General features: G+C 45.0%; 1 protein-coding gene across 7 annotated transcripts in view; it reads right to left on the reverse strand.

Annotated features, from left to right (window-relative positions):
- The window catches only part of meis2a (Meis homeobox 2a), an 83,921-nt gene that overhangs the window by 50,511 nt on the left and 12,099 nt on the right, over positions 1-21,311 (reverse strand). For all 7 annotated transcript variants that reach the window (XM_059353032.1, XM_059353033.1, XM_059353029.1 and 4 more), the window contains exon 7: positions 20,145-20,259. In XM_059353032.1, the coding sequence (XP_059209015.1) occupies positions 20,145-20,259 (115 nt within the window). The remainder of the gene's footprint in view (positions 1-20,144; positions 20,260-21,311) is intronic.

Raw genomic sequence — 21,311 nt, forward strand, 5'->3', positions numbered from 1 at the left:
AAGAATAAAGAAGACCCAACTTGCACAACCTCATTACATCTAAAGGAGAGCTGGTGCTTTGCATCCACCCCCACTCCTTTCTTATGAGCGAGAGAAGGAACGCTGCAGGGCAAATTGTCCCAAACGCTAATGGCTTCTGACTGTTCCCTGGCAACTCTGCCATTCTAACCTGTGTGGATGTGCACTCTGAAAAAAAAAAATAGGGAAAGAAAAAAAAGTGCAGGGCAGAGCAGGGGGAAGCGTCCCATCATCTGGCCATGTGACACAGATGGGGGTTGGCTATTAGGAGGCAGCCGAAAGGCCTAGGGGAGCCGAGGTGCTGGAGTGTAGCCCCAGGCACTTTTGGAAAAGCAGCGCCCTTGGAGACGGAAAAAAGACAGCCCCCCCCCCTCCTCTCTCTCCCTCTCTCTCCCCAGTCTGTCTGTCTTCTCTCACTCCTTCCTCCTCTCTCCTTCTCCTTCACCCACTCTATCAATATCTTGACCTAAAGTGCTTGCAATGAAAGTTTGTGCCTATTTTCATTCGCGCGGAAACCGAGAAGGTGTAATCAGGCGAGATGGAAGACAATGACCAGACGCAACGAGGGCGAGAGAGTGAATGAAAACACTGGCAAACAAACAAGCACCAAGTCCAAGAGCAGCACATTACGCTCACATACATTCCCTCTCTCATCACCAGTGGGTGGTTATTAAAAATGCATTCAGATATATCTCCCTGTGAGTAAATTGGTCTCAGGGCTGAGCTCATTAACGGGTTGGGAAAGGACTGTAAACACACTGCAACTCTGCTTATCTAATGTTGGCACATTCAGGGTCGCTTCAGGATTTCTTGCACAAAGAAACTGCTTTAGCACAAAGTGTCCTGCAGTGTCTGCTGAGAGTTAACTGGGAATTCAGGGGAGTCCTAATGACGCTGGAGATCATGCTTCATGTCTGGGAGGCACCCTGCCCCTCAGGGAGCCACTGAGGTCTAGTCTAGCCCTGGAAGCATTATGGATATGGCCGCCAGTAACACATATTGCAGCACCATCAGCGCGCGCCCTCCCTTTGCTGCTCTACCATTCCGATATACCCGTGCATGAATGAATAATGACTTGTCAATAGTTGGAAAACATTCAAACACAGTCATGGTTAGTTATCAAATAACACACCAGACTTATTGGTCCCTATACTATTAAAACACCTAGTGAAAAGCCTGGAGACAAGCTTTAGATGTTGTGTGTGTATTATTCTAAAGGCTGTGCAGTGATTTTGCACTGGGAGGCCCCGGCGTTTGTTTCAGGGTAATGAAGCAAGAGTGTAGAGGCAGTGGCTTATGGAAGCTGTGGTTAAAGTGACTAATTACAACAGACCCCCCACACCCCCTGTCAGCCCAAACTACTCAGGCATGTTCACCCAAGCTCACCCAAATGAAGAGAAGGGAGAAACTCATGAGGAGAGTTCGAAGGAAACCTATTTTTTTTTGTAGCGGCAGCTTGTTTGGCCTTCTCTACCTTAGCACACCACAGTGACCCTCCAACCCTCCCTCCAACACCCTCCTATTACACCACCTCTAGCCCTGCAGGCTTGGCCGCAGAGAATGAAGAGAAAAGAAGAGGGGGATTTAGAGCCTCCCTTTTCCCTCTTTTTCTCCTCAACTTTTCAGCCAACATAAGCGGCGTTTAGCACATTCAGTCCCCCAAATGGCAGCGAATGAGAGAAGCAGTGGGGGCTCCTCTTTTGTCCGTCTGGTTACCCCTTTTATTTACTCTGGATTTACGAAGGGGTCTTTGCCGGCTCTGGGACCACATGCTCTTGACGCACACACAATCTCTCTCCCATACACACATACACAAACACGTCGAGGCTCTATTCACACCAGAGGAATGGCCGGCTCTCTGTAGCTCTCTGTAGCTCTGTGCCGACTGGGGATTACAGGTCTTCCAGCTATAACCGCATGCTAGCAATATGCTTCGCCCTCACGTAACACGCAACACACACGAGCGCTAACGAGAAGAACATAATCCCTTTAATGATAAAACACACACTCTAATTTCTAACAGTAAGTAGCCCATCAGTGCGTTTGTGTGTCCTTGTGTGACCACACACCATATGGTTTACTGCGCTCATTCAGATCCATACAGTAGATGAGGGCTCTAAACGGAACTGTTTTAGTGTGGCTGCACCACTGCAGCCAGTGTTTTACGCTGATTATTTCCTGATCTGTGCTTAAACAAGCAGCAGCCCCTTGCACTGGACCATAAAACAACAGCTTAGTAAACAGCAAGCATGCTGACAAATTGGTAGCGCTCAGGCCGGAGTCATTAACAGCCCTAAAACCTGTCAGAGCAATTACAACAAACTCTCTCCTTCAGCAAGTCTCCCTGCCAAACTCAGATGTCACTACACCGCCTCCTCTTTACCGCCCACCTCTTACCACCGCGACACTGGCTAAAGGTGAAGGGGAGACACATTTTCCTCTCTCCTCCGATAGCCATGACACCCGGGAGAAACGAGGACAAACCTCCAGCTCCAACACAGCTGTATCTGCATCCTGAGTGCAACGACTGAGTGGTTCCTTTTGCATGAGAAGTAATGTGTAGTTGTCTCCCCCCAAAAACACATCATTAAGTGTTCCCTTAAATGAAGTGGAATAAGAGCTTCTAATTAGATGTTTTTTTCTATGTGTGGGGAAGCGGGGCAGTCAGGCAGTAAGAAAGGCAGGGAGGGAAGGAAGGAGGGAGGAGGTGGAGGAGGTGGTGGTGGTGGTGGGGGGGTGGTAGTTGCTCAACAACTCCTGTACCTCCCTCCCTTCTCCGCCCCTTCTCTAAGCCCCCTAACCCTGCCATCAGGCAGATATCTCTCTGTCATCCCTGGAATGCCGGAGATAACTATCGCCTCTCCACCGATACAAGGCCTCTCTCCTCTCACAGGCACAAGCATTGACCCCACTGTGCACATCCCCACCATAGAGGGCGAGGCTGAAGTGGAGGGAGCGGCGTGAAGCAGAGGGGAGGGGTGGAGGGGTGGAGGGTTGGAGGTAAAACTTGTTTTTAACAGCCAGTTAGGCTATTTTACCTTTTAATCCAAAATAAGGGCTGGAGCAAAGCCACCCTCCCCTTTCAGCCTCTCCCCTGGAGCCAAAGAAGAGTAGTCCGTCCAGAAGGGAGAGGGAGGAAGGGGGAGAAGGCTGCCTGGTTACTGCCTTTTCTCCAGAGTCAATGCCTTCAACTCTCTTGATCTTTTCATAAGATTATCATCTGCCAAAACCCTAAAATTTAGCACAGGGTGCACAAAGTATGCACATCATCCAAGAGTTTTATACTGAACTAATTATTGGTGCGATTAACCTTCTACCTGCAACAAAATGTTCTTATTGCATCATAAATTTGGACTTTTAGGGTTGCACAGTAACTGCGTATGTCTCCCGGGGTCTTAATTTGTTGTTTTGCACATATACATGTGTTTATGAACACACTGGAAAGTGCTACTTTTACACAGATGTGGAGTAAAAGGATGTATGTCAGCTGAGACAAGACTGAAGGGGGCTTTATTTGAGGAGGGAAAAAGGACCCAAAGAAAAGAGATGGAATAAAGATGTATAAAAGAAAGGAGGCAGGCTGTTGCAGATGTCAGGACCCAATTTGCATGAATGGCAAAGGGCTAAATTGCAGGGGATGGGGGAGCTACCCTCCACCCCCTCACCCCACTCTTTTTTGGGGGAACTAAAAGGGAGCTGTGATGCCCATGACTGCTCCTCACTCAGCAGACAGGGATCAGTGGCTAATGAAGGGCTTTGGGTCTCCACCAGACATTTCACACTCTGTGCCTCCCTGACAACTCCACCCTGCTTCCACTCCAACACTACCGCTGCACTTCCCTTAAATTCCAAATCGAATGGGGCTAATTGGTCTCACAGGTAATCGCAGCTCTTCCCTTGTTTCTTACTAAACAAATGTACAAACCTGCCAATGCACCTGTCCAAACCTTGTTTCTGTCTCGCCTTTCTTCTGTCCTTTACTTAAAATGGTACAATGGAGATATTCTTCAGCCTTAGTGGGTAAAATTGCACAAATTGATGCTACTCTCTCTATAATTTACAATTGTTCTGATGGAAAAACAGGGCCGGGTGCCCACAGAGAATCATATCTAAATCTATCTAAGGTTTGATGCTGCATTAAATATTAAAGAATAGGTATTTCCCAAAAGCAAGTGGGGCTATGTTGAATTGAAACAAGCATGATCATTAGTAAAACAAGCTGCTTCCACACTTTTTGCTTTGTTAAAATGACTAAGTTGCTCGACTGTGGAATGATAATGTAGCGAATGCGGGGAATAAAGAGACGAGACGGAGCAGAAGAAAAACAAAGAGATGGAGATCGCACGAATGCATCATATGGATCCATCTGCTAGTGCAGAAATGGCTTTACAATCCCCGCTAGGAACTATTGCATATCAAAGTCTTCTACCTAAACCACCAGAAAGAACATCTGTGTGCGGGGTTGCCAGTTTTAACAGAGTGTGGTTTTGTGATTCAGAACAGCTTACACTGTTTGAGGCAAAGTATGACAACAGCATCAGCAGTGATTCTCTACCCTCAATTACAATTCAAAAGCAAACAAACAAATTCACTGTTTTTATACAGAGAGAGGACGACGACTTGGATTTATTGCAGACATCTTTGCCACACCTGACGGACAGTGGCATCAAAGTAGACTTGAGCAGAAATGGGGGCTTCTATTGGGGGGGGTTGGTGGAGTAAATGGATTAAAAGGTTTATAAATCAACAAGTCAACCATCAGATTGTAGCCTCTGCTCAGCAGCCCTCTCATCAGCCAAATGCCATGAAGTTTTTTTTTTCTCCTCGTTCTCTCTTTTTTTTTTTCACACAAATGTCCTGGAGGCAGGGAACAAAGCGAGCAGAACTGATTACTGCGCTGCTGCCCCGCTCCGCCAGTCTAAACTCTGTTTGGCTTCCTAATGAGCTCACTAAAAACCCAATTCATCACCCATAACCCCTTCTCAACCTGCCTTGAAATCCCCCATTATGGGGGAGTCAAGGACAGTCCGTTTACAGGCTTTGGGCCGGGGTCAAGGGCTGCGAGGGTTGGATGGCAGTGGTCGTGGCAACAGCGTGGCCAAGGTTATTGTGACACGAGGGAAACGTCCTATCAGGCCTGTGTGTCCCTCAGTTAATGTGTCCAACATACGCCATTCATCTCCCAAACAATCTTTCCCTTTGATTGCCACACTCCATTGAAAAACACATATTTATTTTTACTATTTCAGCATTGTGGCTTGTTATTCTACACCCTACACCAGCCTCCCCCATCCCTTAAGCCCCCCCCACCCCCCCTCTTTGCGCAACACCAGCGGTGTCCCAGCCTGAGCGGAGGAATGTCCGGCTTGATGGCTGCAGCAGCGGGAATGTCCCGTTCCAGTCAGCGTTCGCACCAGAGATTTCAAGTTTAATACCCCTTCGTCCCATCCCCGCAAAGACAGGAATTTGGTGGGAAGGGAATGTAGCGGGATGGGAAGGGGGTGGGGGGTACAGTGGGTCTATTAAGGATGGGGCAAGGGGCGAGGGAAGAATGTTAAAAAAGAGAGAATATTGTAGGTAGATGACAAACAGCTGAGAAGGTATAGGAAATGGAAGGAGAAAGAGAAAAGAAGGGAGGGAAAACATCTTGATGAGGAGGTAGAGGATATATAGGAAGTGGGTGTTGGTTGGGAGGGGGGTCAGAAACGGAGAGTTGGAGGAGGAGGGTTGGGGTAAACTCCCACAGTTCCTCATTACATGGAGCTGAAATGATCCTCCTGACACCTGAGCTGTAACCAAGAGATTACAGAATTGATGAATCCTTGGTTTAAAATGCAGCTGTTTTATTCTGCTTTAGTAATTAATTCTTTTTCCGATAGTGTATTGATTAAGCGTAGCCCCTGATAAAGTTCAAACTGAGAGAGATCCCTGCGGGGCTTTGGCTTGGCCTGCTCTGGAGAGTCAATGAAAACTTCCTCCCCTCCACCTGCATCTCTCTCTCTCTGTCAGCGCAGTTTACCCTCATAAATTAGTCAGATGTGTGAGGAGTGAGGATCTGGCCTGGCTCTTACTTGCTTTGTCTGCCCTCCTGCTGATACAATTCTCTCTTATTTTTTATTTGAACCTGGTCTCACAGAAATCCGTGAAATAGCCACGGATTTCGCTTAACTCAAAATCCGTGGAATAGCCACGGAATCGCTCAAATTTCCGTGAAACTGACACAGATTTCGCTACAATGCAAGTTAAAGACAGTCATATCCCGTGGCCATCCCATTGATATTTTTTCCTATTGGTTTGTTCCAAGTCACGTGACTTTCAAGGTTCCGGCGGTCAGAACAAAAAACATGGCGGACAGTTCTCTCATTTTTAGTGAAAAAATTCATATTTTGACTTTGTTTCTGCATAAAAATGGATTTTGATCACATTTCTAGCGAGAAATATATGTTTTATTTTCTAAATATTCACTCAGTGAATGTACATAATCACTTTGTGGTGAAGATCTCGCCAGAAAAATATGACTGTCATTAACTTGCATTGTAGCGAAATCCGTGTCAGTTTCACGGAAATTTGAGCGATTCCGTGGCTATTCCACGGATTTTGAGTTAAGCGAAATCCGTGGCTATTTCACGGATTTCTGTGAGACCATGTTGTTTTATTCTGTCAAACCTACACAAATGCAGATGCCCTTACTGACAGGTCCATGTAACAAAACTCACCAAAATATTATTCTAAAGAGGTTGTCTTTTTCGTCTGGCATACTGACTGAGACACTACATATACTCCGTCACCTAGCAGCTGATTCCTTCGCTTCCTCCTCCCTCCTCCCTCGCTCTCATTCTCACCCTAACAGGGAATCATGGCATACACAACGAGTGCGTCTCCTTTCACAAAACTACTCTTTCATTCTTTTTATCGCCGCGTTTTTCCATACAGCTGTGAGTGAGAGGCTGATCAACAGAGGGTAGAGCGGCTCTCTCCGGGGAGCCAACTAGCAGAGAAATCAGATACAGCTTTACAAGAGAGTCAGACGCTCATGTCTTGTCAAGACCCCTCACCTACCGGCTCCTTTACAAGTCAATAACCAGGGCCCAGTGTCCTCCACTGGGCCTTGGCACACATTCGCCTCTTCCTATAGGAAGCAGAGGCAGGAGGGGGGCCCACAGCTTTGGATTGTATGCTGTCTCTGCAAGATATTATGGAAATAATGTTGTATTTCTGCAAGGAAATCTATTTCCATACCCTAACTGTGCTGGGTCACAATAAACATGAAGACCTCTGACATCTATCTATAAAAGCAAGAAGTGTGTGTGTGTGTGTGTGTGTGTGTGTGTGTGTGTGTGTATAGGGCATATCTCTCTGACTGACCTCAGATTTTGTATGTGGCTTGCGCATGGCACGAAGGTGTTGAAGATTTTTTAATTCATTTTTCAAAATATTATTATTTACGTAGGACGTGCATTGCACTGTTTCCGATTGGACGCCTTTTAGGGGAGCTCCGCCCCCTTTTAGGGGAGCTCCGCCCCATTTTGTGATAGGCCTACACCTGGTCAGTAACACAATTCAATCTGGATTTACATGCCTGACTCATCTCATCTGGAAGTCTATTTAGCCTACCTGTCTTTCGGAGTATTAAAGTGCACTACAAGGTTCGATTTTCCAATAATATTCTAATAGTTTCCAGTGAATATCAATGTTCAATGTGTATGTGCTGGACGGTGTGCATACCTTATGAAAAGTAAGTGTTTTATGGAGTTGCAGACGTTGTAGTGTGGCATGTAATATACGAATACATACTTCCTACAGGCACTGCACTAGTAATAATAATACACTGGATTTATAAGCGCCTTTCCAACACTCAAGGACACTGTACAATAGTTTAAACAAGGAATGAAAACAAAACACAAGAAATAAAACAAAACAAAGAAGAGAAAAGAAGTGCAGTGCATCAAACGGAGTAAGCTAATTGGAACAGATGAGTTTTGATTCTGGATTTGAATAATGGAAATAATGTTGTATTTCTGCAAGGAAATCTATTCCCACACCCTGACTGTGCTGGGTCACAATAAACATGAAGTCCTCTGACATTCCTGTAATACACAGTGACAAATAATTGGTGACCCCGTGAGGACAGAAGAGCCAGTTAGAAGCCCTTTTTCAATATTAAGAACTAATGAAAGAGTGAATGAATTATGAAGGGAGAAAGAAAAAATATAATTAGAAGGTGGAAGTAGTGCTTAATACATTTACTGGAGACTATTTCCTTTCGTTAATGGGGCCGCAGCATGCAGAGAGAGGGTTTTGACGAGGCTAGTATTGACTGTCCGCTCTGCTCCTTAAGGTAAATCCAGCAGGTCATTTCATTAAGGCCCAATTCCATGGCGCTAATTTTGATTTTAGGGGCTTGACAGCTGTTGGCAGTGGAAATTGCTATGGCAGGAAAAGTGAGAGAGGAGCCTATTACTGCTGGGGAAAAAAATACAAATTGCAAAAGCCTTGGTTCAAATTACTGCCACTCTGCCTCGCTGACCGTCCAAAATTCGTATTTCGTCACGTTCCCGGAGCTCACCTTTCGATTAGCAACACACAGCAATCTATTCTGGAGTAAGGGGACAATTTGACGAATGCAGAGAAACAAATATATGCAAATATGATGCAAAACAATGGCATTGCAATGAATACTTCTATACTTGAAAAGTTCTGTTTTTCACTACGAGATTGCTTATCTGTGGGTTAATTGAGTTCACTGAAGCTGTACTTTGTGCTGGTGTTGCAATATAAAAGGGCTTCTAATATTGTATCAATCTCATTTACATTTGGAGGAGAAGAAATATTCGAAACAGATCAAAAATGACCACAACACGTTTTAAACACAGCGACTGATAGCTCACAAAGGTTTTTTACACTATTACATTACACTATTCAGTGTTTTTTTTGTTTCCCTGGCCACTCAATGCATTTTATTGTTTGTTTTTCATATTTTAAACAAGACATAACCAATCTTTTCTCATAACATGGCCACTGTAGGCTGGTCTGGCCGTGCGATGGACCCGACTCCCAATGCAAACTCCTAATCGCCTCTTGCTTGCAAGTTAATATGCAGCATTAAAGTTCCAAAAGGAAGAGAGAAAAAAGCTGTTCCTCTGATGCTATTAATTAGCAGTGCTCTATAGCTCTCAGCTTTTTGAAGTTCTCCATCTCCTTTTGTTTCACCCTCTCTTTTCTTTTTCTTTTTCTTTTTTGTGCGGCCTTCGTTATTGACTTTTCAATTTTCCCCTCACATCCACCCCCTGCACTAGCCGTAGCACCAGCGCTTCTGCAGCGGTGCCCAGCCCCGACAATACCCCCAAGCCCACTCTCTCCGAGACGCTGGCTGGGGAGCCCGGAGAGCTGGGCCAGGCCTACAGCTCCCACCAGCCCACCACTCACTCCCCACGAGACCAAAATCAAAGAGAGAGGCCCTTAAAATATAACCATGGGTATAATGAGGGTGCTCCAAAGAACAATAAGCATATACACCAAAGGAGAAAGGAGAGTAGGAGTACAAAAGAAAGAGGGAGAAAACTATAGGAATGTTGGCCTGAAAGTGTTCTAGAGAAGGGCGCAACAGAGGGCGGACGAGGGAAAAAAAAATGATACTGTGCTTTGGGAGAAAGGGCAAAAGGGCCACAGCCAGTGGTGATGGTAGCCGGGGCCACGCATCTATCCGACCACGTATCTGAACCCAAAACAACAAGGGGGTCTGCCGCATGCCTCTGGAGCCGAAGGGAGCCAAAGGGAGCACGACTAATTTCTGCACAACAATAGGCCTGGATGGGCGCCCACACAATGGCAGGTGCTTTGAATAGCAGCAGGGCCCTTGCAGCAGGGATCTTCTCCTCTCTCACTCCGAGGGCTTGGGCTCTGGCTTGTGTAACCTTTCATTTTCAACCGGGCTTCCTTTTGACTCATAAAGGATGAAAATGATCTCATGGGGGGTGTTGGGGGGGGGGGGCAAGGAGTAAGAGACAGCCAGGCCTGTGAGGCACAATCTAGATCAAGTCTGTCTGTGTTTTCCGTGCATGTTATCTCCCTCCGTTTCTTTATCTCTATTGCTTTTTCTCCTCTCTTTTTCCGTGTATTTACACTATCCCTTTTTTTTTTTGTGCTTTTTCTCACACTTTTTTTCCACCTAATTCTTTCCAATCGACTGTTGGAAAAAGCGTGCTCTGTTGTGTTGTTGTTTTCTGTAAGGGTTGTGTTTGTTGTGCTGCTGCTGGGCTGTCCTGTAGGCCATGATGCAGTGGTAAAGGCAGTCCCCCCCCCCCCCCCCACCTTAAGAGCATTCTTTCCGGGGTCACAAGGTCAGGCTTCACAGATGTCTCCTGCAGACACTCAGTTGTCTAAGGACTGCATCCCTGGGAGTAAGCATTCGTACTAAACAATGCAGCTTTCCCCCCTCACTTTGGAAAATGTTAAATGTTTTTTTTTCCCGTTTTTTGTCTCGCTATTTTTTTCTACCTCTGTGTTTTCATTGTTTTATTTTTGAATGAAGCTGTGGAATGAGTGCAATTTTTCCAAGGTGGAGGTTTTTCTGTGTTTAGATAATGAAAGCAAGCGCTGGTTATCACAAGATAGTGCTGTTTTCTGGCCGCTTTCATTCTTTTAAACACTCCCCGTCTCCCTAAGTTTCCTGCAATTGTTCTAATGGGGCCTTAGTCATCCTTGCCTGATGGCGGAGGGGAAGATGCTTTTAAAGGTCTTTTTCTTCTCTCAGTGTGTGTTGCCAGGAGAGAAAAATGAAAACATGTAGTAACTGTCCTGAGATCCACACTGAGAGACAGATACAAGAAGCCCTTGAGTAAGCAGGGCAGAAGCCAAACAAAGAGCAACCCTAAATGAACAGAAAGACAATATTTGAACTAGAACATCTCTGCGTAGCCTCAATCTCAACAAAAATTGTATAGAAGAGAATTCCTGTGCCAAATGGCTTTCATTAAAGGGAAATCAGCTTCTGCTTTTTTTAGGGGGCGGAGCGTGACACTGGTAAAAGAGAGGAGATTGCAGCATTTAACATGCAAGTTCTGCCTCAGAACATGGGAAAGTGTGTAATTGGAACAACATTTTAAAAAATCCAGGCACTGAGCTATCCCTGAATATCTTACTCCTTTTCATCTCGCTTTCCCTTGTTCCTTTTTCTCTTCCTTCGTTTGATATGGTGTTCTTGCTTCCCCCTCCAAACATCCTCTCTGTATTCTGCAAATTGATAACCCTCTAAATGAATTATGGTAAATGCATAATGAAGGTTTTCTCAGCTTCAGCCCTGCAGCCAGCCAGGATGGAGCCTCTCGTTTGGCATGTTTGATTCGTTTTGTTGCGCATTTAGCCCCAGTGTTCCTTCAGAGTGTTCACTGCTTGGGGCATGTAAATAAGAAATTATCCTTGCTGACTAACATGGCTAATACCTCCTCTGGGGTAATCAAAAATTATTAGACGCTCGCTTCCAATAAACATTAGGGCTCATGGCACTAACCACTGTCAAATCGCTCACCTCCGCCTGCTCCCCAATAGCCATAAAATGGGTGAACAAAAGTGATCAGGTGTGGAAAAAGCACTCTGGCTACGTGGAAACTGGGAGACCGCGGGACTGCTATTATGCCTAAAAAAGCAGCCCTTGGCTTTAAGAGTCATTAAAGCATGTACTAGAGTGGGAATCAGACTAGAAAATGAGCTTATCTTGCATAATGCCCTCAAAAGCTTTGCATAAACGTGAAAGATGTGCGCGTGAAAATCAGCAGCGGAGAGGAAGAACTCGGATTGTAACACACTTCCTTTATCATCCTCCCACTCTCTTGGACGGTGGCAGCATGGTTAAAGCACTACCTGTAGGGTATAGCTGCTCCGCTCCGTTCCAAATATGCTTCAGTGTGTAAACCCTGGTTTACACAAGAGAAAACCACACAGCAAGTGAACAAGCTATAGCTGGCCTGGCTAAGCCACTCGACTCAACCGCTCGCTGTCTTTTGGGAGGGACCTTTGCTGTGATGTGGGGTCGGATATAAGGGGGAGGAGAATTGGGAGGGTGGGGGTGGTGGAGGAGATTAAAGAGCCAAGGGAGGCAGAAGAAAGGAAAGAAAGTAAAAGAGCACAAGGCCCATTGGTCAAACACAAAGGGCGAGAGAGGGAAAGGACATTTGAAGTCAGGGTTAAACTCCAAATAAGCACACCTTAAACGGGCCTGTGTAAGCTGGCAGTCAGGGTTTTTGGAGTTTCCCTGCAGGTGTGCCTTTGACAGACTTGGCCTCCATAACCTCTCTCTGATCTAGAATGGGGCCCGGGGTTGGACACAGAAGGAAAAACTGGTGGCATCTTGCTGCCTCTGCCTCCCATGCTATGTCTATTACATTCACACACGCATGCTTACACCCTCTGTAAACACACACACACGCATGCACACAAACACACCGCCAGACAAGGGGAAAACAAATCTGGTGAGGACTAGAGCAATTGGATTATCACCTCTTAAGGGTGACTTCTTGGCTGACCCCCTTCAGGCTAGCCTGCCGAAACAAGACAGAAAATTTCCTGGGAAAACACTCTGCCTTTAAAGAACTGAAGCACTGTCATCCTGGTGAGAATGCAGCAGCGGCAGCATTAATGGACGTGGAAATGCCCTTTGGGGCACGCGCTCAAATCCCTTTTAGCCATATTACATCAGACCCCTGTGCACTCCTCATCATCACCACATGCACTGGAGTAATCAGCAGAGGAACATGGGTGTGTAAAGCCGCTGTATAATGAACTGATACAGCCACACTGTCTTTGTTTTTTAGTGTTTGGGTAAGAGGGAGAAGAAGTCACTCCCCTTTTACTGTAGTTCAATAATGATTACTTCCCAGCAACACCTTCTCCTTTCTGCTTTTCAATTACACTCAGCTCGCTTCCAGATAAGCTGGCCTTCATCTACTTCTCAGAGAAAGAGAAGAAAAGAAAGAAAGGAGAAAAAAAAGCGTCTCCCCCAAGCTTTCCCTTAATGGCGCAAAACAGACAGACATTCTCCTCAGCTGCTGTCAGAATAATCTGGGTAATTTTTTCCCTATGTTCTCCAAACATTAGTTTGCACATTAGGTTGACCCAGTTAATGCGCCTTTCCTGCTGTGTAGGACCCAGTTCCTGGCCCAGCAAGGCCAGGCTGGGTTGGGCCGGGTCGCGCCGGGGGCCTGTTCATGATTATGGACCAGAGGGACCAGGCCCCAGCCAGAGAAGGGGAGAGTGGAAAGAAGGAGGCGATAAGAAGAACAGAGGAGAAGAAAGAGGAGAAGCTGGAGCTCCACTGTGGATGCAGCCAGTGGTGGAGATGTTGTGGGTAAGTTACTAGAAGTGGAGCAGCCCACATCCTTTTACAGTTCCTTTGCTTTCACTGGTATCGTGTGTTTTTTTTTCTTCTCTCATGATCTATAGATTCTCAGAACATAACACAGGGTCAGGAGAAACACAGAGAGACATAAAAAAAAAGGGAAGAGAGAGAGAGAGCGGAAGGGAGGAAGGAAGGAGGGAGCTGAGGGAGCTGATCATTCTCTTTAATCACATTTTGGATGAGGGCCAGGTAGTCTGCGGTACTGAGAGCGAGACAGAGAGGGGTGAGAGAGGAGAGGAGTGTGAGGGAGACGGAGAGGTAGGGAGAGATGGAGGAACAAATGGAAAGAGAGGGTGAGGAAGGGACTTATGGAGAGAGAGAGGGAGAGAGGGGATGAGCCTGAGAGCAGAGCCCCTTGAAACAGCTTGAAGTGCAGCAGCGCTTAAGCAAGAGTGCACATATGCCCACACTTACTATGTCTATGTGTGTGTATGCACGGGAGAGTGACAGCCGTTCCCGTAAATGCCCGCGAATGCTGAATCCAGCAAGAATCTGGTGTTAGAGCAGAGGCAGGGAGAGATCCATTTTAAAACTATGTGCATTAACTATACTTTTCCCCATAGATTAAGCACTCCACATGAATAATTTAGCCTCTCTTATGCTAATGGGATCATGAAAGTATCCCCTCCGTACCGTGTTTTCTCCCCCTCCACAGCAACTCTTCTCAGCTTTCAACAATGGCCCTGCCCCTTCCCAACAAACCATCAGACAGACATACTGCACTGTTTTCACAACAGACACCTGACTAACATGGAGCTGACATGTGGTGACAGGGCTAGCATTGCACACAGTAGCATGTTGAGAAACACTCTGGCGTTGTTATCCTCGCTTAGCATGTTTGGATGTCTTTAGTTTGTTGTCTGTTTAAGAAACAGTTCACACCAAATTCAAAAAGACATTTTTTTTCTTTTATCAGTTGTGATATTTAGACATCTAGATTGTTTTAGTGTGAATGGACCACATGTTGGAGATATCAGCCTCAAGTGAGCTAAACTATTTTAACTTTCTCTACAGTTTGTGGGTGTTTGGTAGAAAAAAGTAGTTCCTACATGAAATTGCCAGAAAGTAGCCGCATCATGATTTCTGCACAGTGCAAAAAAGGTGTGTCTAATAACAAGATAAAAACACTAAATCTGAGGGAAATGATCTTGCTGCATGGACAAGATTTCTTGAATTAAGATCATTAAATCTACAAATAAGCATGTTGAACACTTAAAATAAGAAATGAAATCTTAAAACAAGATAAATTATCTCACACTTCTAAATCTAGTTGTTTTAAATCTTTGTAAGAAACAAACAATTTGCAGTGTAACATTGCTGTTGAGTTATTAATGTTGTTTTGTTGCTTTGAGTAGCAAAGCCATATAGTCCCATCATATTCAAGAGATGGAAAACCTCTCCAACATTCTGCAACTCACACCAAAACAGTCTAGACTGATAAATAGCACTACAAGTAAGATGGAATAGGTGTATTTTGGTTGGGGGTGTAAAATGTCCCTTTAAGTGCAGCTTACTTGCTGCTACTGATATTGCAAGTTCTAGGCTGAATGGCTGCACTTGGTGTAATGTTTATGTGACCGCTGTTGCCATTGAGCTGGTTTTGTAAGTGGCAACCGAGGCGGACTACTCCTCTTACACTTTCTGCTTCACTGTGGTTCTCTGTGTTTTCTTTTGAGAGGGGAAGTGGACATATCCTGTGTGTTTATGTGTTTCTTTGGCCTTTTTTTTTTTTTGGTGTGTTGTTGTTGTTCCGCCTCTGCCATCACGCACTAAAATATACCCGAGCGCACATTTACAACACATACACACCCTTGTTGCTTCAGCATTGTGTTGTGGTGAGGTGGGGGCACTGTGTAAAAATTATCAGTGCTCCAACAGCTGGGAGTGAGAGCCATGAAACAGCAGGGCTTGGGTCTGCTTTATTGTTTATCTGTTGTTTATGGGCCAGTGTTCAGCTTTAATTACTACACTAAATTAAACTCTAACAGGCACTTAGAGGGAACCAGCTAACACACGCACACGCATGCCCACACACACACACACTATATATATGTTTTCTATACACAGACACACCTCACTGATCACTCCAGAGCTCCTAAAACGCAACAAGGCTTCCATCTTGCGTTTACTAAAGACTTTCTGTTGTGGTTACATTTTTACGTTTTTTCTCCTCCCTCATTTTTAGGTCTTCTTGAGCCTTAAGTGTAGCCGTAAAAAAAAAAAAAAAAAAAGGGCCAAAGGTCTGAAAAATGCCAGATTCAACAGCTCTCGTTCATGCTGGGACTCTCTGGGCGGACACAAGGAGTCGTGTCCCCACCAGGAATGGCCCCCCTCTGGTGAGCGCAACCACAAAGACCTTGCTGAGTGGGGCCCCTGGCCAGGGCCAAGGGAGCTCACCACACTCCCCACGCATTCACACACACACACACACACACACAAACGTACCACAATACCATCAAGCGCAGCATGCTCCCTCAGAGCCGAACACTCAAGCTCTCCCTCTCTTCCTCCCTTTCTCTCCATCTCTGCCTCTCTCAGTCTCTCTGGGGAGTCTGTCTATCCGCAGAGCGTGGGGATTGTTCAATTGCTGAGAAAATGTACAAAATGCTTTCTCCTCTCTTCTGTTGAGCCTTTTCCATCTACAGTAGAATTGTTCAGAAAGCCCCTTTGCTCACCACTCAAGATGTCAACGTGGATTTTGGTTTTCATGCATAGCTAATAATTACAAGTGTGGACTGGAGCAGAGGCATGCACACACACACTCAGACACACACACATATGCCCATACAGCAAGAGGGGGGAACAACATTACCTACCGTGCTGAATCAGTGTTGAGGATTTACAGTTCATGACTGAGTGCATTTGAGTCTAGTGTGTTTGGTGTGGGCAAAGTATTTCATCACGCTGCTCCATCACACTTTGGGTGTTTAACATATTACGGACACCTGCTTGGAAACGACTGCTATCTTAAGGCACGCACATTCATCAAGTTTAACTCCCTGCAACTGATGTCTCTGATGTTTCTAGATAAGCTTGGAGGAGTTCCAGAGGACTGTTAATCAAAATGATGTGCAAGCAGAGCCAATGAAGTTATTGTATGTTACCTTCTGAACCATCTCCCATAAACTGCTGGTGTTTGTTTATCTAGCTAGAACATAGGGAGTCACTCTCTAAGAGTCAGTAAGTGAGAGTGCAGAATTCGCCCTGAGGGTGATAATTCATATTTTCTTTTTTGGAGGGAAATTCTGAGAAAAAGGAAAAAAGAGAGCAGGGGGGTGGGGAGAGGTTACAGATCTGAGTATTGTGCTGAAACCTTTTTCATATGTGTCAGAACCTTAACTGGCAATCTTTACTCACAGCTATGAGCATGCTTCACCTTGGTTTACAGCTTGACAATAAATTATTCCACAAGAGGGGTAATACATATTTGCGCACTTGTTAAATTGTTTTTTGGCACAGGTTCAGAGCAATGCTCAATGCTCAGATACAAGACAGAGATTATGGAAGTGAATTCTGCTCGCAACGACCATCCTGAGTCCTTTATGAACTGTAGACACAGAAGTAAAAAAAAGTATGTGAATGATACTGATCTTTATTTTTCCCTATGTTCTGCATACTGAACATACTGTATTCTTACCTACATGCCCAAATGGAAACAAGTTAAAACTTTGACTTAAACTATTTTAACTTTCTGTACAGTTTGTGGGTGTAGTTTGGTAGAAAAAAGTAGTTCCTACATGAAATTGCCAGAAAGTAGCGGCATAATGATTTCTGCACACTGCAAAAAAGGTGTGTCTAAAAACAATATAAAAACACTAAATCTGAGGGAAATGATCTTGCTGCATGGACAAGATTTATTGAATTAAGTTTATTAAATCTACAAATAAGCATGTTGACTACTTAAAATAAGAAATTAACTCTTAAAACAAGATAAATTAACTAACACTTCTAAATCTATTTTTTTTTAATCTTTGTAAGAAACAAACAATTTGCAGTGCAAAGGGGTGTCTAAAAAACACTAAATCTGAGAAATAAGCATGTTGAACACTTAAAAAAAGAAATTAACTCTTTAAAAAAGATAAAATATCTAACACTTTTGAATCTAAGTTTTTTTAAATTTTGGTAAGAACCAAATAATTTGCAGTGCACCCTGAGACTGTCGGACATGCTTGACCTTTTTTTTGAGAACTGGAGTTGAATCACACACGCAACACAAGGACACTTGTGGATCAATTTTTTGAAGTAAATGTTTTCCAAGCCATAGGGCGCACATACAACACACCTTTCAAGATGGAAGATGGCGGAAGAAAGTTGATGTTTTTCTTGGCAGCTGAAACCAAAAAGCACTGGGGGTCTCACACACTCTTTCTCCCTCTCCTCCTTCTCTCTCTCTCTCTCCTTCTCTCTCTCTCTCTGACTCGCTCCCATCTTATTCCGTCTTCCTCAACTGATCCACATCGTCACCCCTTTTAACAGGGGCCAAGCTGTTAAAGACCCCATTACTGAAGTGAAGCACACATTTCACATTTTCTCTGTGGACTTGAGAGTGTGGACTACAAATTTTATGTGGAAATGTATTGAGATAGGAGGCGAGTTCATGCGTGGAGTGGAGTGGAGTGGAGGAGAGGAGGGGAAAAGGTGGAGAGGTTGGGGAGGGAAGGCTCTGTCAGAATGGAAGGGCCAGAGTCGGGAGTCAGCGAGCGCTTCAAGCGTTAACGTAATTGCAAGAATGTGAAAAATGAGGCGGCGGGGCTCCCGAGCGGAGCGAAAGGTCAGAGCATGCCTCACACAAAACAACTGGCTGGAGGACGGCCTCATTAGACCATTAAATCAGCTGCCCTCTTTCTCTCTTTTTTCTCTTTCTCCTTTTTCTCGCTCTGCATACTTTTTCACCTTCCCTACTCTTTCACCTCTGTGCTTCAACGTCTTTCCATTCGCCTTCTTTTAAATATCTGTTCTGTGCTGCTTGTTTTTTATTTTTTTTCTCCATAAAAGATCCAGCATTTAGCACTGTTGAGCACATTTCGGGCTCTGGCCCTGATCTAGTCCCGGCCTATCTTGGCCCAGTGCGCGGTGCTGTACCGTAACTGTCTTTGGCCCGTATTGATCCGCTGTTACTGGATACGGTGGGGAGAGGAGTCGATAAGTGCTCTGTGGATTACAGGTCACTTGTACTTATGTGTGTAAGATAATCAATAGGCAGTGCATTTCTTTCTCTCATCCCCCCTCCTCCTCCTCCTCCTCTCTCTGTTCTTCCTGCAGCCTTCATCTCCCATGCTACTTGCAATTGCAAAGATGAGTGCAAAAACTCCACTTATGCTCTTTCTTCTGACCTGCAATCACACAGTAGTTTGAAATATTTCTTCTTTATGAGCAAATTCAATGCTTAATTTGCTGCAATTTCCCCTTTATTTTCTTCTCTTTCTGTTACTGCCCCTTTGCTCTCCACAAGGAGATTATCATATCATTACCCCACTCTACATTATGCACATACTGTCAGACAAACAGACATATCCTGTTGCTGAGCCAAGGCCTAGCTATCATCTGCAGCCTGTGATCCAACTAGTCCTGACACGGCCGACCACAGAGGTCTGCTGCAGCCCTCGCTCTGTGGTCAGTAATGGTTCAACTGCTGCTTCATTCTGAAGAGGAGGAGATGATTTAAACGGCCCCACCACAGACACACACCCCATCGATACATTTGATCGCTTATCGGCAAAACGATAGAGTTGAACGGGACACGGCGAGCGAGCGGCTTCAGTCTGTGAGCGAGCTGCTATAAGCGTGTATCTGAGTCTTTGAGTGTGTTTGTGTCTGTAGACGGTGTGATGAAATTTCATGCAAAACCGTGGACACTGCCAGAGGGCACACACACGGATACAGAAAGAGACCCACAAACACACTCACACACACACACACACACTCAGTGAAATGAGATCTTGGTGCATTCAAAACAAGGCAAGACAAGAAAGACCATTAGCTCATCATGTGCTCTTTTAGTTCAGGCATTTAATAAACAATTTGAGCCTGATAATGTGTCGATTCTCGGCCTCACCTCTAAATCCAGCTAACAGCGTATGCTTTTGAGACTTTACATGTCAAATTTGATACACAGCGTGACAAAAATACAAGGCAGATAGCTGTGACTTCCACAAACTATCTGTAATAATTTCAAATGCATTTGTTTTGAGATGCATTATTACTGTTTGGCAGGTCGTGTACTAGATAACAGAAGGCTCACTGAGACATAATTAGGGGCTGTTGTGTGAGCAAAGTTAATATGATTTAAATGCAAGCAAGAACTGGCAGAAATATAGTATTAATCATCAGCTTTTGTTCTGCTCTCTAAATAGCAACATGTTGGAAAGCCCTTGACTAGGTTGGTGTGTTACAGTGGCTGTTTGCTTGCATTTGCGCGTGAGTGCAACAGTGGATAAGCGTGTTCATTTTTAGGTGTGACTATGTGTTTACATGGACGCCAGTCAAAAAGCGGGATAATCCAACGTGCAAAAGGAGGGACTGGGACATATGTGTAAAGAGAGATGTGCCATCTATTCACTGTAGATCTCCCATTAGACAGGGTTAAAGTCAAGTGTTGGCAACTCTCCCCATGCATGATGATTAATATGTCCCGCATGGACCTGTGCCTGTATGTTTATGTGTTAGTGCTTGAGTGCATACATGTATATTTTCGAGTGTGTGCATGTGCATTCCCATTTTGGTGCTGGCTCACCTTGTTCGCTGCTGTTGTCACCGCTCTGTGAAGCGTGTCCCCCGCTGGAGGGCCCCGGTGTGCCGGCTGAGTGTGTGGAGGTGGCGTCATCATGGTCTCTCCAGGAAGCTGGGTTCTGAGGTTTGAAAAGAGAGAGAAAGCGAGCGTGGGATCCATCCATCCATCCGTGCATCCATCCACATTCCCCGTCCAAACCGCAAACCAGGAGCAGAGAGAGCAGGAAGGGGGAGAAGGGGAGGAGGAGGAAGAGAGAGAGAGAGAGAGACCATATGAGTGTGCTGGAACAGTGAGTGACATCTGTAAGAGTCTGCAGGCACTGTGAAGGTCCTTGGCCTGCTTACATTCTCCTGGCAAGCCGAAGAGCCTCATCGCCTATTTCCCTGCTAGCAGACAATCAACGATGTCACTAAAATCATAGATGAATAGAAAGTAACTAATGCACTGAAGCAGCTGGCAATAAGTCAAAACACTGTAATCAAAGTGTTTCATTAATGCATGAGAGCAAAACGCAGCACTGTTAGTGTGGCAGTTTGATTTTGACCGTTTGCAAGTGGAGCACTTGTGAGTAATTGTCTAAACACATATGGCAGAGCCCAGTGGAGTTCGTTTATACCATAACCAATTGAGACTTCCGTGTCAAGTGAGAAATATAGAGGTAAAAAGTCCAAACACACCACAGCCGCCATTAATCATTACCACTGTCAGAAATGAAAATAAGATATGACAGTGATTCTCCTGCTAATCTGCCAAAAATGTGTCCACGCCCACACCGACATACACACACGCCCACAGAGGCTTGCAGGAATACACTTACACACACATGCTAATGACATAATAGAGCAAGAAGTATAAACACACATGCACACACACTCACTTTTATATATACAAACACATGCAGAAAAAAGTGTTAAATCTCCGCTGGCTAACTTCAAAGAAACGTCCATAAACAAATTCTTTTAAGGCGTCTTTCTTTCTTTTTTCCTTCCCTCCCTCTGCCACTCATTTTCTCTCCTTCTCCTCCTTCTCTCTTTCCTGGTCATTCCCGCTGCCCTGTCGGTGCACACAGGGAAACAGGATTTTCTACTGTACAGGAAAGGCTTTATCAGTGCCACATGAAGGCAGACTGGAGGTGGAATTTCCTCTGCCATTGAAGCAATAGAGGGACAG

This window comes from Centropristis striata, chromosome 16 (assembly GCF_030273125.1).
Source record: "Centropristis striata isolate RG_2023a ecotype Rhode Island chromosome 16, C.striata_1.0, whole genome shotgun sequence".
Taxonomy (NCBI): Eukaryota; Metazoa; Chordata; class Actinopteri; order Perciformes; family Serranidae; genus Centropristis; species Centropristis striata.